This window comes from Prinia subflava, chromosome Z (assembly GCF_021018805.1).
Source record: "Prinia subflava isolate CZ2003 ecotype Zambia chromosome Z, Cam_Psub_1.2, whole genome shotgun sequence".
NCBI lineage: Eukaryota > Metazoa > Chordata > Aves > Passeriformes > Cisticolidae > Prinia > Prinia subflava.
This window is the reverse complement of record NC_086283.1, coordinates 1,179,074-1,201,142: the sequence shown is the minus strand read 5'-3', so window position 1 is coordinate 1,201,142 and position 22,069 is coordinate 1,179,074. Positions and strand designations below refer to the sequence as shown.

The 22,069-nt window shown below is 36.1% G+C and overlaps 1 protein-coding gene across 5 annotated transcripts in view; it reads left to right on the top strand.

The window, feature by feature from the left end:
* RXFP1 (relaxin family peptide receptor 1) overlaps positions 1–22,069 on the top strand; it is a 48,277-nt gene that overhangs the window by 7,372 nt on the left and 18,836 nt on the right. For all 5 annotated transcript variants that reach the window (XR_010083605.1, XM_063423642.1, XM_063423643.1 and 2 more), the window contains one exon: positions 10,340–10,495. Coding sequence is in view for 4 of the 5 variants with exons in the window: in XM_063423642.1 (XP_063279712.1) it covers positions 10,340–10,495 (156 nt within the window). In the remaining variant the exon portion in view is untranslated. The remainder of the gene's footprint in view (positions 1–10,339; positions 10,496–22,069) is intronic.

The window sequence follows — 22,069 nt, the reverse complement described above, 5'->3', positions numbered from 1 at the left end:
GACCTGGGAGAAGAAACTTTTCCCGTTGCAGACCTGGCTGCCCATATTATGCTCAGCTTAGGGAAAATGGCATAGTGCTTGGAAGGGTGGAAGTGGTATTTTTAAACTTAGAAATACATTTTTGCCCTGTGTTCTTGTTTTTCAGTTTCACTTTTTTTAAAAAAAGAGATAGGAATAGACCAGCTTTTCTTTGGAATAAGCTAGGAGCTGCATCCCTAAATGAAACTGCCCACATTATAGTTAAAACCAAAATCTGTGTGTATGGGGAAGAAAAGGACTAAGTTAATGAATTCAAAAGCCACATGAAAGAATGTCTTGATTAAACTGAAGTACTCAATAGCAATACAGTTGACAAAAGATGATCTGCATTTTTGGAAATCTCATTCAAGAAGGCCCATCTGCCATAAAAATACACTCCTTGTCCTCATTTTCTGCACTCCAATTCCATGTTAAAACATGACAATCCACAGTCATGTAAGTCTTACCTAGAAATTATAGACACTGGTTTTCTGACACTAACTCTTTTCTAGTAATTAAGTAACACTGCAAACATGCATTTAGAAATCCTGCTTTTTCTTCAGTATGGATTCTGAGCATCATGCAGAAAGGGTACAGCCACTTTCTACTTTTACAAAAACATATCAAAAACAGGTATTGAATATTCAATTTTTCTACACCCCTAGGTTTTAGATGTCACATGAAGTCTTTCTTTTTCTTAGTATGGTTTAATAAAAATAAAACACCTTGTATATCTTTCTGCTTTATCACTATTTGATTAAATTTTCATTTTTTCTTTTTAAATCTTTCATTTACATATTCACAGCTTTCACATCATCATGTCACTACGTTGGTTTCTTGGTTTCTAGATTGGTTCCACAGAGCAGGCTCTCATTGCTAGCAATGAGAAAACAGTGTCAGGAACAGACTTCATCCTCTTTTAGGTTAGATGAAGTGGCATGAAAGGAGGAGAAGGAGGAGCTATAGCCTATATGAAGGTTAAATCCACAGCAATCCGTGCAAAAATATAGCTTAGCCAAAATGCATCTGAAATGGAGTCACGTTTTTGAATGCTGTTTCTTGTTATATGTTCTAATACAGATATCCAAACTTCTAAATACATGCATTTATTAATGTGACATTTCTTTATGTACATTAATAAATGCATAAAATCTACAAGCTATAATTTAAAGATCCATTGCTTTTAATCTACATGCACATTTATAAGTCAGATGTCTCTGGTCATGGGGTCCAAGCAGCTGGACTACATGATCTCAGAGGTTTTTTCCAATCTAAATTATTCCCCAGTTCTGTGGTTTGACCAGCCAACATTATTCATTTCAAGAAAGTCAGAAATCCTATTAACTTGAGATTATTTCTGTTTTATGCACTTAACTGGAGTGTCACAACTTAGTGGTGAGTTATTTGTACTCACAGCAGAATACAGCAGAGACGAGAAAACTTGTGATTTTTAAATCGAACCAAAGATTCATGAGTCAGAATCCAATAATGCATTTGTTTAAACACATTCTGCAAATTGATTTTTCATAAAATAGTTCTGTGAGCTCTTAGAAAACAGATTTGCTAAAATACTTTCAAATTATTTTACTTCAATACAGAACAACAAAGGGTTCCATATTTTATAATACTTCAGGAACCTCATAGGGCACAGGGCACAACCACCTCCCAAATCTGAACTTGTAGTTCTATATTAGATTTGAATTCTTAATAGTTATAAATGGTTCTTAGTAATAAAAGTATGTGAATAAATAAAATATATCAGATAATCCTGTCTCCAGCTCACCAAGAAATAATTTATTTTCATTGTTACAAGATTTATCTTGAGTGTGTTTCAGAGCTTCACTTCAAATTATGCTGGCTTAGTTCCATTGTAAGAATTATTATTGCAATCCTTTTAGTCTTTATTAAAACCACAATGAAGGTAGAAAAAAAGAAAAAGAGAAAAAAATATAGATTATGTTTCATATTTCAAATACAACGTTAAGGGTCCCAAAACACTTTTCCCTCTGTCTGGAATCCTAGATAAAGCATAACTGAGATTATTTTTTAAATACTCACTTGATTGTGCTGCTTGGGAACAGAGGAAAAATAGTGGAATCTGAAATTGTGGCTGATGTGAAGCTTGCTTCTTTCTAGTGACTGTGTAGAAAATAAGAGACTAGAGAGCAAAAGAAGATGGAGAAAGAGATAATAGAATCTCCCACTGTCACCCTTCAGGTTCTTTTCCTCAAACTGTTTCGGCTGGATATTCTCAAACCTATTTCTCTATCATCAGCACTGCAAAATGCTCATTCTACCACATTGTTGGGGTTTTGTGGGGCTTGTTTCTCCATCACAAGAACATGCCAAAATTGGAATAAATGACATAATTTAGCTATAACTTCTGTTTTGGAGTGAGGGTGAAAATGTAGATACTCAGTAGGAAAAAAAAAAGGAAGACAGGCTTGCCCTTTTAGACAGAAGAAAAGTTAGGCAATGGGTTATGATCTTTTAGGTTGTTTCTGTCTTGAGGACACGTTAATGATATCCAAATAATGCTTTGCATCTTACAATCTGAATATCAGGAATTAGTTTCTATGTTCATTGCCTGTCTAATTTCATTCCCCTTTCTCATTGCAGCTTTCTATTAAGGCTTTCCCACAAGTGTTTTCTGTCTCGTGCTGGATTTCTTTTTACTTCTATGCATGAAAGCACATGTACACAAACTTCCTCCTGTATACGATATTGTGTCATGAAGTCACTTAAATCTGCCTTTTGTTTATGGAAACTTAAGAGAAATATTACAAATGTCTGTTGTTTGCTAATTTAAATAATTTCGTTTTCACTAGCCAGTGTTTCACTTTTGCTTACTTTATGCATGGCTGAGTGGATTAACTTGCTGAAAGCAGAAAGCCTAAAATGTACTTCTTTACAGTGATCTCTAGCTGTTGTCCTTAGGTATTGAAATTCAGAATGCTGGTTAAGTAGATGAGGTGAATGACTGTTGTTTGAGAGAAACAAATTTATTGATATTTATCTCTCGTTAATCTTTTTGGCTAAAGTAAATTTTCAGCTATTGGATTGTTCTGATTTTTAAAAAAAAAAGCTTTCACTACCTTGCTACTGATTATAAGATACGAAAATAAATGTAATATACCTGGCAAATACTGCAACAGAAGAAACATTTTACCCTAGGATTACAAAACTTCAAAAACTCTGGGTATGAAGGTTCAGAGGTTTTTTTTTCATTATTTTTATTACACGTGTTTAAATCATTAGCTCATAAATGCTGTGTTTCAAAAGAGGGAGGAAAAACATTGCTTGCAACAAAATTCTTTTCTCTTTGGGGCTCAATGAACCAGGCCAAACACACTGGATAGTGGTTGTGAGAAAGAATCTACTCCTGGGAGAGGAGTTTCTTTTATTTTGGTGGCTAACCATTTCCTTTCCGGGCCTTCCAGGTGGGATGGTGCTGACTAGCACAGGCTATTTAACACGTTTGGATTGGTGCCTTCATTTCTATTCAATACCTAACACCAGTTGAACAAAACCCTAGTGTTTCATATGGCCAGCTTTCTACTCGATACTGCTCTGCTGCGAAAAAAGAAATTAGTGAAGCTGAGGAGTTACCCTGATGGAAAAACCACAGGGGCAAAGGAAACTTACCTTGTTGAATTTTCTATTGGAAATCATGTCAGAATATGGAACTTGTTTCTAAACAGAAATAATAGTCAGATATCATTTAAATTCTGTTTATTTGGGGAGAGGAAGAAAAGGGGAGGTGGAGCAATAAAAAAGTTTGGCTATGTTTATTAATTTGTGTCTTTGTTAGACATTGTGCTGAACCCCTATCCTCTGGGAATGCCCTATAAAATTTGATTCAGATAGAACTTATTTCACTTCATACTGGGGCTTTTAGACATATTATCTCTTTCAGATCTTTATGCTCATCAGGATCTTTTTATTCTAAGTTCTATGCAGGCAGAACAAAATGACAAATTAAAAACAGGTATAAACCCCAAATCCTCTGCCAAGGTGCCATGTCACCAGTCTGGGTTGTTCTACTGGAAGTTTCTGACCCTGGTGTGGATTTATCTGGCACTTAGAAAACAAGGATCTTCCAACCCTGTAACTGGATTAATTAGACTGAATTGTCTGTGACATAACTGATAACTAGTGACGTTGTGAGATTGGAGGTGATATTTTCAAAAAGATAATACAAATTTTCTGCTTTGGAAAATGCTTCTGAAATGAAAGCATTGTGTAATCCCCAGCAAGATATAAAGGGACTTTATGAAATTAAAATCCAAGATAATTACCAGATTGGCATGCAACAGTCATAATATTTGCACCATTTTTGCTAAAGTCCATTGCACTATGTTGTGTCTAATGCAAACAGAGACTTAGGTGTGTAGTTCAAATACTATGTGTTCCTAGAGTGACATCTAATATAGTTTGCTAAAGATGAATGTAATGCAATAAAACTGAAAGTGTATTTCTGGTTGCAAAACTAACAGCTAAATATAGAAAAAAATTGCTAGTGTTTTAGAAATGAATCTGTCATTCTGAGTAAGTTACACTGTGTCACTTGTACCCAGCCAAACCTAAAATTAAAAACACGATGTGTATGCAATATCTAGAAAATGTCGTAGACTTCAGAGCTGGACAACTACCAAAGCAGAGGAGCAAATTACAGAAAAGGCAGTGGGGTGGTAAGAGTTTAATTACACTTTTTTGAGTACATTGTACAGGTATTTAAGTCCTTTAAGCCACAGACACCTTGTCTCAGGGATTAAAGCCAAAGAATCTATTGCCACTAGACCTAGGTCTGTTTTGGTATACAAATTTTACCCAAGGTGTTATTCCAAGAACTTTAACAGCACTAAAGTACAAGTGTGTAAACTCTGTTTTGTTCTTGTATGAAACTGGAATCTATTTTCAATGTGCTGCTTTTGGACAGTTTAAAGTTTAGTTTTATTGGCATTAAATAATATGAGATTCACATTACATTTTCCCAGATATCACTAGAAAGCTTCTCCTAAAAGAGAATTTTAGGGGAGTCTTTATTAAATTACATGATGGGAAAAAATGCATTCTCACTGATTAAGTTATAATAAGTTAAATGAAATTATGCTGAAGTTAACTTTTTATTTCTATCCTGAAATGCAATGGACTAACTTTATCCTTGTATCAGTCATATATTACTCAAAAATCCTTTGTTTACTGGGAAGAAGCTGAAAATTCTGAACAAAACAAGGAAAATTAATCTAGAAATGAACGTCATCTCTTCATTCTACATATTGTTGTAATGGTCAGATTCAGACAACGAATTATTTTTAAAAAATATCTTTTTGAATTGTTGTATCTTCTTTTTTTCTGTTATTTGAGGATTCAAATGCATCTAATCAAAGCTGATCATTCACCTGTTGCTTCTATTCTTTGTTATTAATTAATTAAACCTCTTGTAAATTAAAGTAATTTATAGTTGTAAACCTTTTATAACCTTGCTCTGATGATTAATCTTTACAAATGATGGTGATAAGCCTATGAGACCTGTTCTATTATGCTAAAGGTTTTTCAAAGCCATTTCACATGTCCTTAATAGACTTTTGAGCAGAAGGGGATATTTTTTAATCAACTGTCAGTTTGAAGTATTCAAGCTAGCACAAAAATTACAGGTGAAATCGATTTTAACTTCAACAGTTTCTGAGTTGATTCTGTTTTATTCAAACAAAACATTCTGTATCAAAGTAAGAATATTTTCAGTTTTCTGTTTCTCCAGCCCATCTCCCACGGTGTCTAGAAGTACAGCAACTAAAAAAAGTTATGTAAGATTGGGAAAGTGCCACCAGTTTTGTATGAGTCTCTCTGAAGAACTTGGGCTTTTGTAGGTGAAATAGTTTTCCATCAGAAAAGTACAGGGTGGATTCTTCAGTACCACAATCATTCCTTGGTTCTTGGCATCTGAGGAGCCTTTTCAAAGAGCAATTGGATTTCCTCAACCATTTTGAAGTGTTAACTCACTTAAAGTGAGGAAAATCTAGTTTGCTTATTTGGCTGATGGAATTCATGAGTCATTTTGGATTCGTGACACTGGACTTCGCGTTATTCAAACCCTTGAAAGCACAAAAGTATTTTCCTGATATCTTAATATGCCTTTATTTGAACCTATATGCGACACAGTTGGAACTAGTGTGACTACCAAGCAATGAGTAATGCCTTTGGTTAGTTTCAGTGCTTGTGACTCAGTCCCATCAGCCCAGAGCTGTTCCCTTTACAGGGTCGTGCTTGTTTTATGGAATCCACGAGTAGCCGTGTTTAAGTCTGTGTTCTTATAGTGCACATGTGCCTTATTTGGTTCCTCAAACAGCACTTGTGACCCAATCACTGTGTTTCAAAGAATGCACAAAACTAACAAGCCTAATGAATCAATTTAGTTGGAAGCCAAGCCATGTTGTCCTGGGAACATCTTGTTCTTGGCTTTTCCAAATGCGTTCCTTCTTTCGATTTCATTTTATGACTGCTTAAAGAGGGGCTGTCATGTTCTTTCCCTAGTGATTCTGCATCCATGCAACAGAGGAAAAAGCCTTATCATCTATACTAGATGACAACCCAACTCATGCTTATTCCTTTAGCAAAGGAAAGCAGAGTTAACTTGATCTTATATTTAAAGACAAGCTGGGAAAACGATCCACTTTCTTCACCGCAGGCATCTTATAGCAGTAAGCATCTCAGAGCAGCCAGTGTGGATAAGCTTAAAAGGTGCACAACAGGAATTCTTGCTTTCTTTTTGAAAACTTGAGATGAGCTGGGGGGATTGCAGGGGACCCTAAATACATGACAGTCAGAAATATTTAATTTGCAGTAGCATGAACATGCTGCTAGGTAGAACATGTTTCTGTATTGAGACAAGTCAGAAAGAGATTTGTTTATGGTTTTGCTGTTTGTACCGGTACCAAGTCCACCTATTTCTTTTTCCTTTGTCCTTGAAACACGGCAAATATTTATGCTGAACATTATGATAAATAATTTTTCTAGTACAGAATAGCTGAAATTTATGCAAGTATCTCTATGTCACAGAAAGGCAGGACATTATTTTCTCTCTGAGGTATACAAAGAAGAGGCTTTTTTAGTTGGTTTCTGTAAAAGCAAACCTTCTGATAAGCAAGTCTGTCACAGGTTTATCACTTTTCATCTTCTTTCAGCTGCTAAAAAAAAGCACAAACAAGATACAAGAACAGTGGTTCAATTTTTTTCATAGTGGAAAATCAATCAAATGTAGAAAAGCTAACAACTTTAATACCACATCACAAAGATGATAGATCATTATCTTGGCATGGTGAACTCCAATGTCAGTAAAGTCTGTATTTGCGAAACAATAACCATAATTTTTAATTGCCATTGTTACAGTGCTATTTTATCCATTTTCATCACATAAAAGTCTGAAATTTAATTTTCTCAATCCAAAAGATAATTGTTTGAATATTGTCTAGCATTTTACAACAGTTTTCATTGCCTTATCTCCTGTGTACCTTTGTCAGCTTTACCAAATATTTCCTCAGAGTTGAGAGCTTTTCCATACATAAATCTCCTGCAATCAGCAGAGTCCAAACTTCTGTCTTTTTTTGCATAAACAAAGTGATGTTAACAAGTCAGTGGACAAAGACCAGTGCCTGATTTTATAACTGGGATGAAGTTGTTGAGTTTTGAAGCTGTGTTACCTCCTTTCCCAGGCAGATATTTACATGCCAGGGTAATCCAACATAGCACAAAATGAGTAATGCAGAGATTCAGAATAGATATCATCAAGGCTATAAATGTACAGAGAATTCAAAACACTGAACATCACGAGGGACTAATTCTTTGTGGCAAAGTACAGATTTCTAAAATGCAAGAGCATATTCATTAATTAGTTCAGGGATTAATACTATTTGAATAATTAATAGTAGTTTTTGGAACATGCTGTGAAATTCCATTGAATGATGCTATGAGAAGATAAAGGCTTTCATCTGAAATTTAAACTGCATGGAGATCAGACCCTTTAAGCACAAGGTTCAGATCAGTCTAAGTACACCTTTAGTGTGTAGAATAAAAAGCTTGAAAAAATGTGAGAGTTTTTTTGATGGTCTGTTTATGTTTTCATTTATGATGTTTTTTCCCATACTGGTGTCTCTTGCCAGATGGTTTGGTAGGTACTCAGATTGAAACAAGTAACTGCACTTAAGGGGGCATCAGTTGCCTGCTCAGCTTTTTGCTAAGAAAGAGACTTAAGACCCTAAATACTACACACACACAGTTAGCTTAACAGTATGCCTACATAAGTTTTTTTGCTGTTTATTTTTTGGGTGGAACAAGTTAATCATAATGTTCTGAATACAAGCACAGAACAGCAGAGAAATTCATGAACAATATGCAAGTGTGAATTCACCCTGTGATTAGAATGTAGCTTTATTTTTAGTACCTATACATAAAAGTCTTAAGGAACTAATGCTCTTTGAGTAATTGCATAGGTCATATACCTGTGGATAAAAGCAAACCAACTTTTAAAAATCATTCAGTGGTGGTTAGCTGGAAGAGATGACTTTCTCTGCAGGATGCTTCTGACAGCATGGATAATTCTGTACATAAAAAAGGATATTTATCTCAGTTTTCTGCAGCTACAGTTCTAACATTTCAGTTTTCCAGAGCTGTAAGCATTGTCAAGGGCTTAACTAGATGAAAGTTCTTCCACTAGAGATTTTTTATGAATCTGAAGTACTTGATTGAATTTCAGGTGATTTCTCTTAGTCCAAAAGAAAAATGAGTGCAAAAAAACAAAACAGATGTTTTGCAAGAACATTCCTTGTTAATCTGGGAAAGTTGAGAGAAGGATTTATACTTTGCCTTTGAAAACAGCCTGGAAAAAATGTTGCATGTTTCAGAATTAACAGTTTGCTATCTGAACAAGCATCACATCATAGTTAATAAAGTTTGTAGAGAGTATTTGTAGTGTTCTAAGACAGCAATGAAATTTACAATGGAGTTTCTATTTGATTTGGGGGTTTTTTGTAACAGTGTGCATTAAGCCAAATGGTAGCTCTAATAAGAAAGTGATACTCCTTTTTGAAAGTGCTTAAAAAATTAAATTAGTAAACCCTTGCAGAAAGGTACTAGGTAGGTTTGGGGAAGCTTTGGAAGTGCAGAACATTGTATAGTATTCTGTCCTGAGGATGCTTTTCTCCATTTCCAACATATTGTGGACTCAACAAACTTAATTCTAGAGTAATTTTAAACCCAAACCCTCTCAATAGTGCTCTTGGGAAGAAATTGATCTCATACGACAGGAAATCTGACTTGGCACCCTGCAATCCATTATAGAAGAGGTAGATAAGTCAAGCTTTCTTGGAAAAAATTAGTGATGGCAGAATTTGTCCCTCAGGGGCACTGGTAGAAAGGCATCAGGCATCTGCAAATGTGGGTAATTGCAGCTGCTACAGCACAGAGAACTGGAGGACAGAGGACAGGCAGAGTCCTCCAGCTGCCCTGCCTGTCCCTCCTCAGCATCCTTCTACCTTTCCCCTCAGCACTGCTTGAATGAAGTCCTGTGTTCTCTGAAGTTCCTTCCTACAAAGCATGGGCTCAGCAGAACAGCCCCTCTGTATCTAAACTTCACCCTGATATATTCTGACCAATATCTCCACAGTTTTTGGATCAGACTGACAACTCTTCTGAAGGATTCATAATTGCTCCCTTCGTGATGTCTTACTCAATTTTCAGCAAAATTGTGTTACAGATTTGATCTTTGTTGCCTTGTTCTTTGATCCTTGATCCATTTACACCAAGAAATTTCTTTAAAATTAGAATATAATCAAACATATGTAGATCTGAATTTGTATAAAGGGACTTATCTATCTGGGTCTAAAATTTCAGCACAAATTAATGTCATAGAATGGTTTGGGTTGGAAGAGACCCTAGAGATCATCTAGCTCCAACCAGTCTTCCATGGGCAGGAATACCTATAGCTTATCTGTTATATTGTTATCATTAATAACAAAATAATCCTTTAAAATAGTGACCTTAGGTCTTGTATAATTGACATTGTGATCTTATTCTGAGGATGAATACGGTGGAATTACCTGTTTGCTTTATATGAAAGGAAATTTTAATTAGCTAATTCTATAAAATATTTTTGCCAAGTTTAACAAGTGCTTTGTATACTATTTGTAATTTCATGTCAAATGAATTAACACATTTTTATTGCTTGATATTCACACTCAAATGTAAATGAGTAGTTACAAGGACATAATATCAAATGTCTTTAAACACGTCATAAAATAAACATATTTTTTCTCTTCCTGTTTAGTCCTCTGTGAGTCTTTGGAAGATCATGCTTCTGCAGATGGCACCAGGTGCCCCCTGGGCTACTTTCCTTGTGGCAATATCACAAAGTGTTTGCCCCAGCAGCTGCACTGCAATGGTGAGGATGACTGCGGGAATCGCGCTGATGAAGACAACTGTGGTACGTGGCTGAGACTTTCCTTTGTGCCTAGCACCTGTGGTCACCAAAACCCAGGCAGTGCTCACACCAAACAGGGGGCTGTGGAGTGTCAGGAACAGGAAGGTTATGTGTTTTGCAGAGGGTGCAGCAAGTCTGCTTTAGCTGATAAAGCTACCCAGGAAACCATTTGCTAGAGGAAGAAGAATGGGCCACATTTTTCTTTGTGTGTAGTATCAGTTATCCGTATCCAATTTTTTCCCTGCTTTGAACTTCTTTGTACATGTCATTTTGAAGTCTACAAAGGGATGTTTGTGATCTATCAAAGACTGTTGCTGAGGAGAGGTAGATGTGTGCTCCAAGAGAGTTCCTGAAAAGCTTAATGTGACTTAATGTGGGAAACATAATTTAGAAGGATTTTCAAGTTTTTTCAGAAATTATTTTTGCCCTAATTTAGGAGAAACTTGTGCATCTGTGAGTGAACTGTGGAAGCTGCACTACTGGCAGTAGTTGGTGGTTGCAAATGTAAAAATCCCAGGGCATACACATGGTCAGGTCACTTGTGCATGTTGTTTTGATCCTTGTCACTCATAGTCCTTCTGTTTGGTAGCTGTGGTCTTGACTTGCCTTGTAGGCTTTGGCTTTACTTCTACTGCAAACCAGGTAGGGCCAGGGCTTTGCAGGGGCACTTACCTCTCCATGCTGCTTATTTGTGAGCATGGCCCTGGCACAGCTTTTGTCTATGCTGAGTAGCATCTCTCACACAGTGTTTGGACATGGCTCAGAGGTGGCACAGACCTGGGATAGTCTGGAAAGGGGCCACAGTATTCCATGAGGAAAGAGCCTCACCATTAGAATGTGAGCTAAGACCACAGGGAGAGAAAAGCCACCCAAATACATTTTATTTACAGTTATTCTCACCTTACTTACAGCCTGGATATTTTCAGGGGTGCTCTCCAGAGCTGCTGATCCATGGTGGATGGGAAAAGTAGGCTCCCTATTCCTTCGTAGTTTTCCTGTAGCCATGGAGGGCAGCCAGGTGCACTGTGCCCTGCCTCACGCGCTGCCTCCAGCTCCCCAGAGCCAAGCAGATGAACTGTTTGTCTGCCCCAGACAGGCACACCACCATCAGATCTGGGTGGGAAGAGTGGGAAAAGCTAAAATATTGGGTGAAAATTCCAAGCTATGTATACTGAAAGAAATTTTCCAAAAGGAATTTCAAACAAAATATGGTAAGGGTATTTTTCACCAGGACTGTCACCAAAATCAACATGGTCTTGTAAGTAGTTGTTCTCATTGCATGTGAAGCTGATTTGTGTATCTATGTAAAGTATCTTACTTATGCAATTTCAGTGTCTTACTCCACATGAAAGTGATTTTAAATTCTAATCCCATATAATGGACCGGCACCATTTTGTAACTTTATACTATTTGCTGGTGCTATAAATCTACTTTCTGTTGTAAATAATCAAAATCCTGAACAAAACCAACTTGCTCTATTTTTCTGTAGTCATCTCGACGCACAGTAGCAGAAATTGCCAATCATGATGGCCTTTCATGTTTAAAAAGTCCAAGGACAATAAACAGTTGCTTTATCCATATTTCATTTCTTTATAATACCATAAAGTCCATCATACAAGGACTTGCTGAAACATACAGCTTAATATGAGGATAATTAGGATATACACAGTTTTGTAATAGGAGGTACAAGACAGTATAAGATCATAGAATTGTTTAGATAAGAAAAGAAATTTAAGATCATTGAGACCATTAATCAAAGAGCTCTTTGCATCTCATCTTATTACTGACACAGAACTGAGGTACTCCTGGATTATGAATAACCAATTTCAAAAATTCAATTAGAAGTCACATGGGCTGTCAGTGAGCAGGGAGAGTGCTGCAAGAAGTGATTCAATACTGAACCCTAGAGCAAGGAATAACAAAGTCCTCAGTAATGCCTTAGGGTTCTTCTACAGAAATGAACATACAGGACAATTCAGCTGTGATACTGAATCCTCTTCTGTTTATAGTAATTCAAGAATGATTTAGCCTTGATTTTGAAAACCTAAATTACAAAAGATGAAGAGTCATTATATTCACACTGGGGAAAACTCTGCTACTGGTGTTTTTCTCATATCTTGATCCCCTCTTCTCATTCAGAAATTCATTAATGTAATATTTAGCAGTAATATTTTCTCAAAAATTGGTACTGCAGTCAAACTTTTTTGTGCAGTTAAAGTAAGAGTCACTTCCTTGTATGAGTGTATGCAATGTCATGATGCGATTTTCTGCAGTGACTCCATGCGTAGTAAGTGGGGAGTTCTTTGTAGGATAACTCCCTTTTGTGATTATTCATCTTGCTTAAAATACAAGAGAAGAAGCCTCAGCCTTAGTTCCCGAGATGGAGAAACAATTTGTGTTTTTTTCCCCTACCAGGATCACTTCAGTATGTCTGCCTCATGCCAGTAGTTATATCTGGCTCCTTCTCCCCATTTTTTTTAAATTTACAACAAGTTTTCAACTGAAGTCATTGCTCTTAGTTACAGAAAATAAATTAAAAATTAAATTCTTCCACTCTAGTAACTGTTTCTTGCAGTGCCATTGGAAATTTTAATCTTATCCACAAACTACTCTAATTAAATAGCTCAGCTTTTCAATTCCAGAACACTTTTGCATCAATTTGAGGAACTTTGAGGTGACCAGTCTACAGGTTTTAATCCAAGAAATGTGGGAGAATTTTTTTCTACATGGAAAAAAATTCATGTAGACCCTTAAAGGAGTTCAGAAATACCCTTTTCTTTTTTTTCTTTTTTTCTTTTTTTTAATGTATGTATTTCAAATAAAGCTAGGCAAACCAACAGTTTCATTACTAATTTCTTCAGTAATGATAAAGCACTATCTCAAGCCTACAGTAAAACCAGCTGCATAGCATGGAAACACAAAGCAAAATATGTCATTAGAGGTTTCACTACAACCATCTTGTAGTGGTTCCTTTCTTCTTTTAATGAGCAAATTTGTCTCATTCCCCACTTCCTTTCTATAAGGAAATTATAGTTGTAATATTTGTAAGATTGTATTTGTGAGAAATTATTGTTGTAAGAAATTGCTGTGGTCTTTAAGATTATTTGCAGTATTAATCCTGTTTCAGACACTGTGTGCCTGGTAACAACAAAACTTGATAATGAATATTTCAAACTAAACCAAATCCTCACCAAAAGATGTATTTTCTACTGTGCTGTAATCACTGCTCATATCGGGCCCAGGCACATGAAGATTGGCTTTGTGGTGCCCTCTTCAGCTCTGCTTCCTCTTTCACTTCCACCATCTTCTCCACATCCAAATAACAAACATACAGCTAAGGCCCAGAGTAGTGACGATCTCAAATTAGGATCATAGCTAGAGTTGGGAACAGGCTCAGGCTGCTGTGTTAGTGCTTAACCTCAGGGTGTGGATATCCTACTTGCCAGCTCGACTTCAGCATTTCTTCCTCTTCAGCAGAAGAGTGAATTATAGCTGTTTTTTTCATAGTAGAGTGAAGCTACTCATCTTTGAAAACTCATGCATTTGCAACTTATTTTGCTCTCCAAAATCAATAAAATACTGTGTGTGATACCCTAATGGGGAAGAGCTTGAGGCAATGTAGTAAACTGCAATAAGAGAAGGCAGCTGGTAATTTATCACACCCGCAGTGATGGGAGGCTCTGCTTGAACTATGGCTAGATAACCTTAAATGTGTAAGGAAAATGCAATCTTACCTTTTGAACTTGAAAACATAGTCCACCAAGTAGAAGTGGGTATCTCTGCAAATCTATCATGAAAATAATATTTTTAAATAAAAATAATTCAAAGTTATGTAATTTGTCATAACACTTACGGTTTTGAGGAATCTCCTTTTTTTAGACTTGAGAGAGCAGTAAATTCTCCTCTGTTCTGTTCCATGCTCATCCTTGCTGAAGTATGGAGTTCTTAATTAGGCTGAGGGCATTGTGAAGCAATTTAGCCTCTATCATGTTTCACTTGGAGTTTTTTTGTATCTATTTGCAAAATTCAAAATGTGTATGGAAGCAAGATATAGCAATTTCAGCATCTTTCTGTGCCCAGGATTGTTTAAAGATCAAGCTGGCAAAGCAGAGCAAGTTTGATAATGTTTAGTCCTCCTAAGTTTGGTTTCAAACATAACGGCTTCAGCCTGATTTTCCAGGGAAGACCTTATCCCATTTATTTACAGCTGTAAGATTTGATTCTGTGGCTACTTGGCATTTAGAGACAGGAGGTTAGCACTTTTCTTTACTTCATTGCTTTTTAAACCTGAGCAAGGATAAATAGGCATAATCACAAATTCTGCTCGCATAATGAATGCCATGGCAGTGTTGACATGGAAATTGCTCCTAAAATAAGCAACAAATGTTTCTCACATCAAAGACATTGCTGTTGCAATATGACTGTTAATGCAGTCTAAACAATCTCTAGGCAAACTCTTCCATGTCCAGTGGCATACTCAACGTGCCAGGTATGGATTCCCAAGTACAAATTCATGGAAAGAGTTTTGAGATCTCTGCCTCCACAGTGATGTTTAATGACAAAACAAAAACAAAACTAAGAACAGTAGATAAAAACAACAGTTGGTTAATGCAAAACAAAAGTAACAGAACAACAATACTTATGATGCAGATTTGCACTGAGCCTATGTGTGTTTTCCCATTGCAAGGTGTATGTTTCTATAGATGAACAAACCTTGACATGCAAAATATTGGGAAAAAAATAGAAAAGTTAATCATAACATAAACGTATTCCATGCATTTGGAAGTAGACAGCTAACACTGTCAGTAATGATCCATGATTATTTCTGTTTTCAAAATATCTGGAGTAGCTTTAGACACACACGAAATGTCCTTTCATATGCGCTAATTAAATATTTAAATTTTAAACCTTACACTTTTTTCTTTTTTAAAAAAATTCTCTGATATGCCTTCTACTTAGAGGGTTGAATGAACAATTTTTTGTCCTACATAAGTGTCAACTTTCTCTGACTAAAATTATCCTACTACTGCATGCAGTGATAAAAGCACAATGTTCTCAGTCGAACAACTTCTGTATAATTATCTCTGCTGGATACAACTCTGGATCAGTTGCCATTTTGAGTCATAACATATTAACTAAAAAGTGCTGCAAATATTCTTAATGCAGGTAAATTTTGAACCACTGAAAGACTACATGTTTTTCCTGTCTGATTTTCTAAGGCCTTTTTTGCAATATTGTACCTCATACTCCGTGCATTCTGCTGGGTCATCAGCACAGTTTGGTCATCAGAACTGTAAATTAGCTGTGCTGTTAATATGATGCCAGTTTTGAGGGAGAAGCCTCCCAGTAAATTGTAGTGAAGCTTACCACCAGTTTCCTTTTTCAAAACCACCCATCAACTGTCAAATTTATCTTGGGAAAAATATAGAAACATAATCAGACCTCAAAAAGTACTGGGCTTTCCTCTGGACTTTACATCCCACCTGGCCAATTTGAAAACATATTTTATATGTCTGGAAGACTGCGATTAATCCCTATTGCTCTGTCACTAATAAAACTAATGCTATGTGTCAGCAACCTGTAGCTACAGGTTCTAAAAATCCCTTGTATGTAGAGTAGAGGTGCACTCATTTCTTTATAAATAATCTTGCTTCCAGATTTAAAAGTTTTTCCTAACTTCTATTAGGTTTTGATAGCACACAAATAGGCAGTTAAAATCTATGCAGTTATTGGATTTATTATGTTCTGTTCTAAATTAAAATGCAAACAGTGCGACTGATGTGGTATCTTCAGTCACACCACCTGGCTCATGAAGCAAAGCCAAGCCCAGTGAGAACTGACCTGGACTGACTCCAGTAAAATCAAAGTTGATTCTGTCTTCAGTGAGTAAAGAATTGTAACTTACCTAAGTTAGGAAACTAATAAAAAGCTCCTATGTTTCAAAAACCTAGTGCTTGTTTCTCATGTACCAGCCTTCCTCAATATATGTGGAAAAGACTGGAGGCACTGTGCTAGCAGAGGGATTTTTTTTCCCTTTAGATGAAGAAATCTGGGTTGTGCAACCTGTCACAGAAACATCTGGTATAATATAGTCTCTTCCCATGCAGTCTGTGATATATAGGTTTCATAAATAAATGCCTCAATCCTTTTTATCTCAAACTTAATTGGTTGAGGAGGTTTATTCTTCATTTAAAATTAGTGTTGCTGCCATATCACACTAGCTCTTCTGCTCCATCTCAGAACTTGTTGTTAACATGGGTTCTTCGTTTATTACTAATAAATCTCTAGAGGAGGTGTTTATGGGGAAATAACACAGGCATAAGTTCTACTTGGAATAAAAAGTATTTTAACGTAAGAATTGCAAAAAAATGCAAGCACGAGAATTCTTTATAATTTCAAAACAAAAATCAAACACATTGGCCCCTGCAAACCAGACTCTTTTGCCATAAATGGGACATTAAAAACCAGTAACTACTGTTACACATTTGACTACGCTTTACATGGAAGCAATAATAAAAGGAAGAATGGAAGAAAAAAAATGTGCTAGTGTTTAATTCTATCTTTTTTTTGTATCTTTAATTATGTAGAGCAGTTAATGGAACAAAGTAGCCTGAGCTATTTTGAGAGCATATGTTTCCTCAGTGTTTAAAAATTTGGCTTCTGGACAATTTTGCTGATAGTTCTGCAAAACTGTTTTTTCTGGCAGCTAGGCAATGGTTGCAGTGTGTCTGCATTTGTTTTTTAATCACAGTGTCATATCCACATTTTTCCAGTCTAGTGAAGCAAGAACAGGCATGCAGATTTAATTTGTGTCGGACTCCAGAGGAGTTTTTCGCTGGCTAAACGTATTTGCTATTGTGATGCTCTCAGCCCTAAGAGTTCTTTGAACAAAGGACAGCGTTCCACTCCCCAGTTGTAAATCCACTCTTAGATGTTCGTCACACACAGAGGTTTCCAAAAGAACTGGAATAGGGAGTGGCTGTTTGAAGCCTTGCACCTAATTGCCTCTAAAAACACAGATCTCACCTGTTACTGTGTGCCACACAGTCACCAGGTGACTGGCTTGCCTTACTAAATAAGTTATAACAGACCAGCTCTTTTTTTAAAAGGGGCCAATAAAAATTCAATAGGATAAACAGAGTAACAATCCATATAATGTAATGCTGGTCTTGGATGCGTTTCTTTGAAGGTCTATAATCGTACACAGAATTATTGCAGTTCTGTAGCTTCATTAAATCATCTCTTAGATTTCCATGGCAGAAATCTAACTTTCTATGGGATATTTCAAAACGCTTATACCAAAGATGTACATTGTAATGTTACAAGATTGCTCATAAAAGATGGGAAATTTGATTTCTGACTCAGCACGTTGCAAAAGACCTTGATGTTTTTTATATTTAAATTAATACTAGCAATTAATTATATTACAATTGATCTTAGTTTTCCTGTCATGGCATTTTTCTCATCATACTTAAAATACAAAATTTGGATGTATGAGGTGCTATTCAGTTTTGAGCCCTAGAGAACATTTATTCTGTTTGTGAAGCATAAAGGCAATATTTGACAATCAATAGTATACTCAAAATGTATCACATATCTGGGAAAAGATAGGATTTTCAAGCTTTACATGAAAATTTTTCATATGTGGCCAAATTTCAATATCATTGCCATCCCTCCACAGTATATGGCACTGAAATAATAAGGTTTACTCTGATGTGTACATGGAATAGTTTTGCTAAAATTTTGAGGGCTTTTAATCAATTTTGCTACTGCAATTTTTAAGTATTGTTGGTAACTAAGAGGAACTAGCATTTCACTATACTTACAACTCTCCTGGCCTCCACTGTAATGGCTTACTGCCAAAGGAACTTTCAAGCCACTAAAGGTTCTGTAGATGTATCCTTACTATTAGATTGTTTTAATTTTAAAAATTGAATATACTTCAAGAAAAACAGAGTGTAAAATCCGAATAACTCATACAGATTAAAAGCATTGTTTTAAAACTAGAAAACTCTATGCACATGTTTCACAGGAATAAAGATGAAACATTGAGAAGATGTGTATCTTTTGGAAATTTGAACCTGTTCATTTTCTTAAAAGTTGCACTAGCTTAATTAAGTTGCCTTAAAATTGTTTAAAAACTTGTGTAAGTATGTAATCTAGTTCATCCAGAGAACTGTAAAATTTATGCAAATTAATTTGTTCCTTGTCTGGTTTATTACTTTTGCATTGTCACATATAAGCAGACCAGCTACATGTGATTTCAATAAATCAGCAGCTACAGGACACAGTATATGTGCAGCGACATGCTGATTGGTGTGGGGTAACTTACCTTTGAATTGATTGATAAAGTGTCCAGCTGTAAGTTCCTAATTTTTTCTGCTTGGATATTCAAACTGAGACAGTGAAATTCCATCCCAACTTTGCCCTCCCTCTAGGCATCACAGCCCTCAGTTTTGTAAAATCTCTGCGTGGTTTTGTTCTGTAAGTTATGAGGCTGTATGATATAAGTTCTGGATGTTATGATGCCTCAACACTGTGGAAAAGGGCAGTTTTATTAATTAATCTGTAAATGTTTTTAAATGAAATGCTTCTTGTCTGGAGGACATGGGTTTTCCTTGTACCAAAAGATACTTCGTGAAAAGCCTGAAGTCATTCGTTACAGTGAGTGAAAGTTTATTTGAACAACTGACAAAAGAAATATGATCATGAATGATGACCAACAGAAAAGACAAAATCAAGGGGTGACACAGTTTCTCTTTAGAGTGTTTTTGTGTAGCTGATAGCATTTCTCTGTATAATACCCATGAACACATGGCTGATAGAAGGGGGAAGTTTTATCCTCATCATATCTCAGACTGAGATATGTCTTTAACTGACAATAGTTGATACTTTCTTGTGATGCCACTGTCACTAGATCTGTCACTGAAATGATTACTCAAATCTGTAGTTTGTCAGGATTAATATGCTCTTTCTCATTCCCATCAGAAGTGGTAATTGGAAACTTTCAGCAAGAAAGAGCATATTAATCTGTAGTCAGATAAATCCAGTTTGAAACTACTTATTTCACTTATCCCAAGTAGAGGAAGATTTGATGATGTCTTGTTTTCTCAGATCTCTTTTTTTTTAACAGAACCACAGCCAACATAAGCTATTTTAGAACTGGCTCAGGGTCAAAGTAATTTCTCATCTGAGCTGTACTCCCTCAAATGTTAGATTTGGGATTTCAAGACCAGTACTATTACCAGTACTATTTTCCTAAAGTGTTTGGAGAACCTCTCCTGGAAAGAGGTAAACAGGTTACAAATGTTCATATAAACTCTAAACAACCAAAAAGTGATTTACAGTTCTGCTATTGAGTGTTTCACCGAATGGTCATACCAAATATAGTTATTTGAAGAATACATTCTTTCAGGATTTGACAAAACAGTTTGAATAAAATAGAGACTGTCTCATGCTTGAGCACAAAGTTTGGCCCAAAACATATATTTCTGGAGGTAAAAAGATGTTTAATAACTTGTTTTATTATATTCAGATATGTCTTTTATTTCTGATAGAAGGCATGCCATAAGAAAAGCCCATTACTTAAAATGAACTTACTAGAAACACCAAACAGCCAGAATGATTCCAGTAAAAAACAATCCATCTTCTCTATGAATTTTTCCCCTTCTGTTTTATGGCCATTCAAAAATATGCAGCTGGCTCTAGACCTCCTCAGAAATGCTGAGGAACCTCCCCTTTGTAGCAAACTGTTCCATCATTCCCATAAGTGTGGGAGGCACTTCTCATCCTTTTTCTCTGCAGATGCGAAATGCATTGATAATCACCTCTTGTACATGCTTTGTCACTTGACACAGCATTTTAAAAATACAAAAACATGGAATAAAATCTCATATATCCATTCCGTAGTGTCAGAACAGGAGGGTTAGAACTTATGGCTCTTAACTGTATATTCAGAATCTGCAAACAAGTGGTTAGTTATCCAAAACCACCTGTGAACATAATTATGAATTAGAAAATCCAGGAGTATTTCGTGCTATATTCCTGACTGCAAAGCATTCATTTGGTATGATTTATACTTCAAGAATAATCTCATTTTTAAGCCATCTTTCCAAGTTTCTGTTTAAGTCTTACCTTCTCTGTGCATGTTTAATTCCCACATATTGCTGAGTCCAGTCATACAAATGAAAATGAGTGGATGTCCTCCAGTTAAATATTCAGGAACAGTGACAGAGAAAACCTCATTATGGCCCCATCTACAGGGCAGATGGCTTTTAAGGCACTCGCCGCTTGACAAAGGATCTATTCTCATCACTTAATCAATTTCAGATTCCGTGCTGCAGGCAGCCTTAAAACTGAGCTTCTTTCGAGCATTTAAAACAGGCTGGTTTGCCAATACTTTTCATTTTGTCCAAAATGCATTAGGCTGCATCTTAATGTTAGCTTAATGATCTAGAATGGCAAAACTGCTAATGGATCAGAGCATGCAAAGGGCTCTTGAGGAAGTTAGCAAAATGTGCTTAAATGTCTTATCAGGTCTGTCTGTTGTCTCACGGGAGCAATTCCTGAAAACGGGCTCTTATGTTTGCTTTGAATCTTTCATCCTTTCAATTTATGCATAACAAACAAATAGCTAGATGAAGGATAGTTTGCCTGAAGTTACTTAATCTTGCATAATATCATTAATCAGTACATATAACACATCTTTTCAGCTTAGACAGCAAAGAGGCAAGCATCTCCCAAAAACAGCTTCATCTGTAGGCAGGTGTCACGAGATGCTTTCAAGGTCATTTCCCTGCCTGTCTGGGGAAACAACAACTGAGATGTAATGTGATGTGAAAAACGAGAAGCCATTTCAGAATGGGAAAAGTTGCAAAGAAATAAACATTTTTTATCTCTCCCTGCCTACTTTGAAGCCTACATATATAGTAATAATGCTTAGTTAAATGTAAAGATTTATAGAGGAATGTCCATGCTGAATTCTATTTAAGTGCAACTAAACTATTAACCTGTGAAATTGCAGGGGTAAAGACTGTTGCCAGTACATCATAAAGGTGAATCTAAGACTGTAATTACTAGCAAAACAGAGCTATCCTGAGAGCTCTCATAGAAATGTTGGCTTGCAGTAGGTATCCTTGAAGTGTGCTGCTTTCTGTTGTCACAGATGCTTTGGCTTGCCAGGTAGTGAGAGCCATCCCAAGGAGCATTTCTGCTACTGCTGCATGTTCATTAAAAGAGATGTTTTAAAAGCTGAAGAGAAGACAGGCTCAAATCAAGAAAACTAAAGTCAGACTCAAATTAATAAAACTGAAATTGAATCACAGTTTTTAAAGGCAAGTTCTTGTGCCCTTTCCAGCCTGTTTGGAAAGTGGCTACCTGGTCAGTCAATTTACAGATCTCAGATATACAACAGATTTCCAGGAAACAAATAACTAACAGATCTGTGGTTATTTCTAGCACCACTATATCTTGAAACGTCCATTCTTTGAAGGGAACTAAAAGGTTTGCTCTTAAGTTTTGGTCTTATAGCCATGAACTATTCAGTTCCAGTATATCTATGCACAGTTTTATTATGTG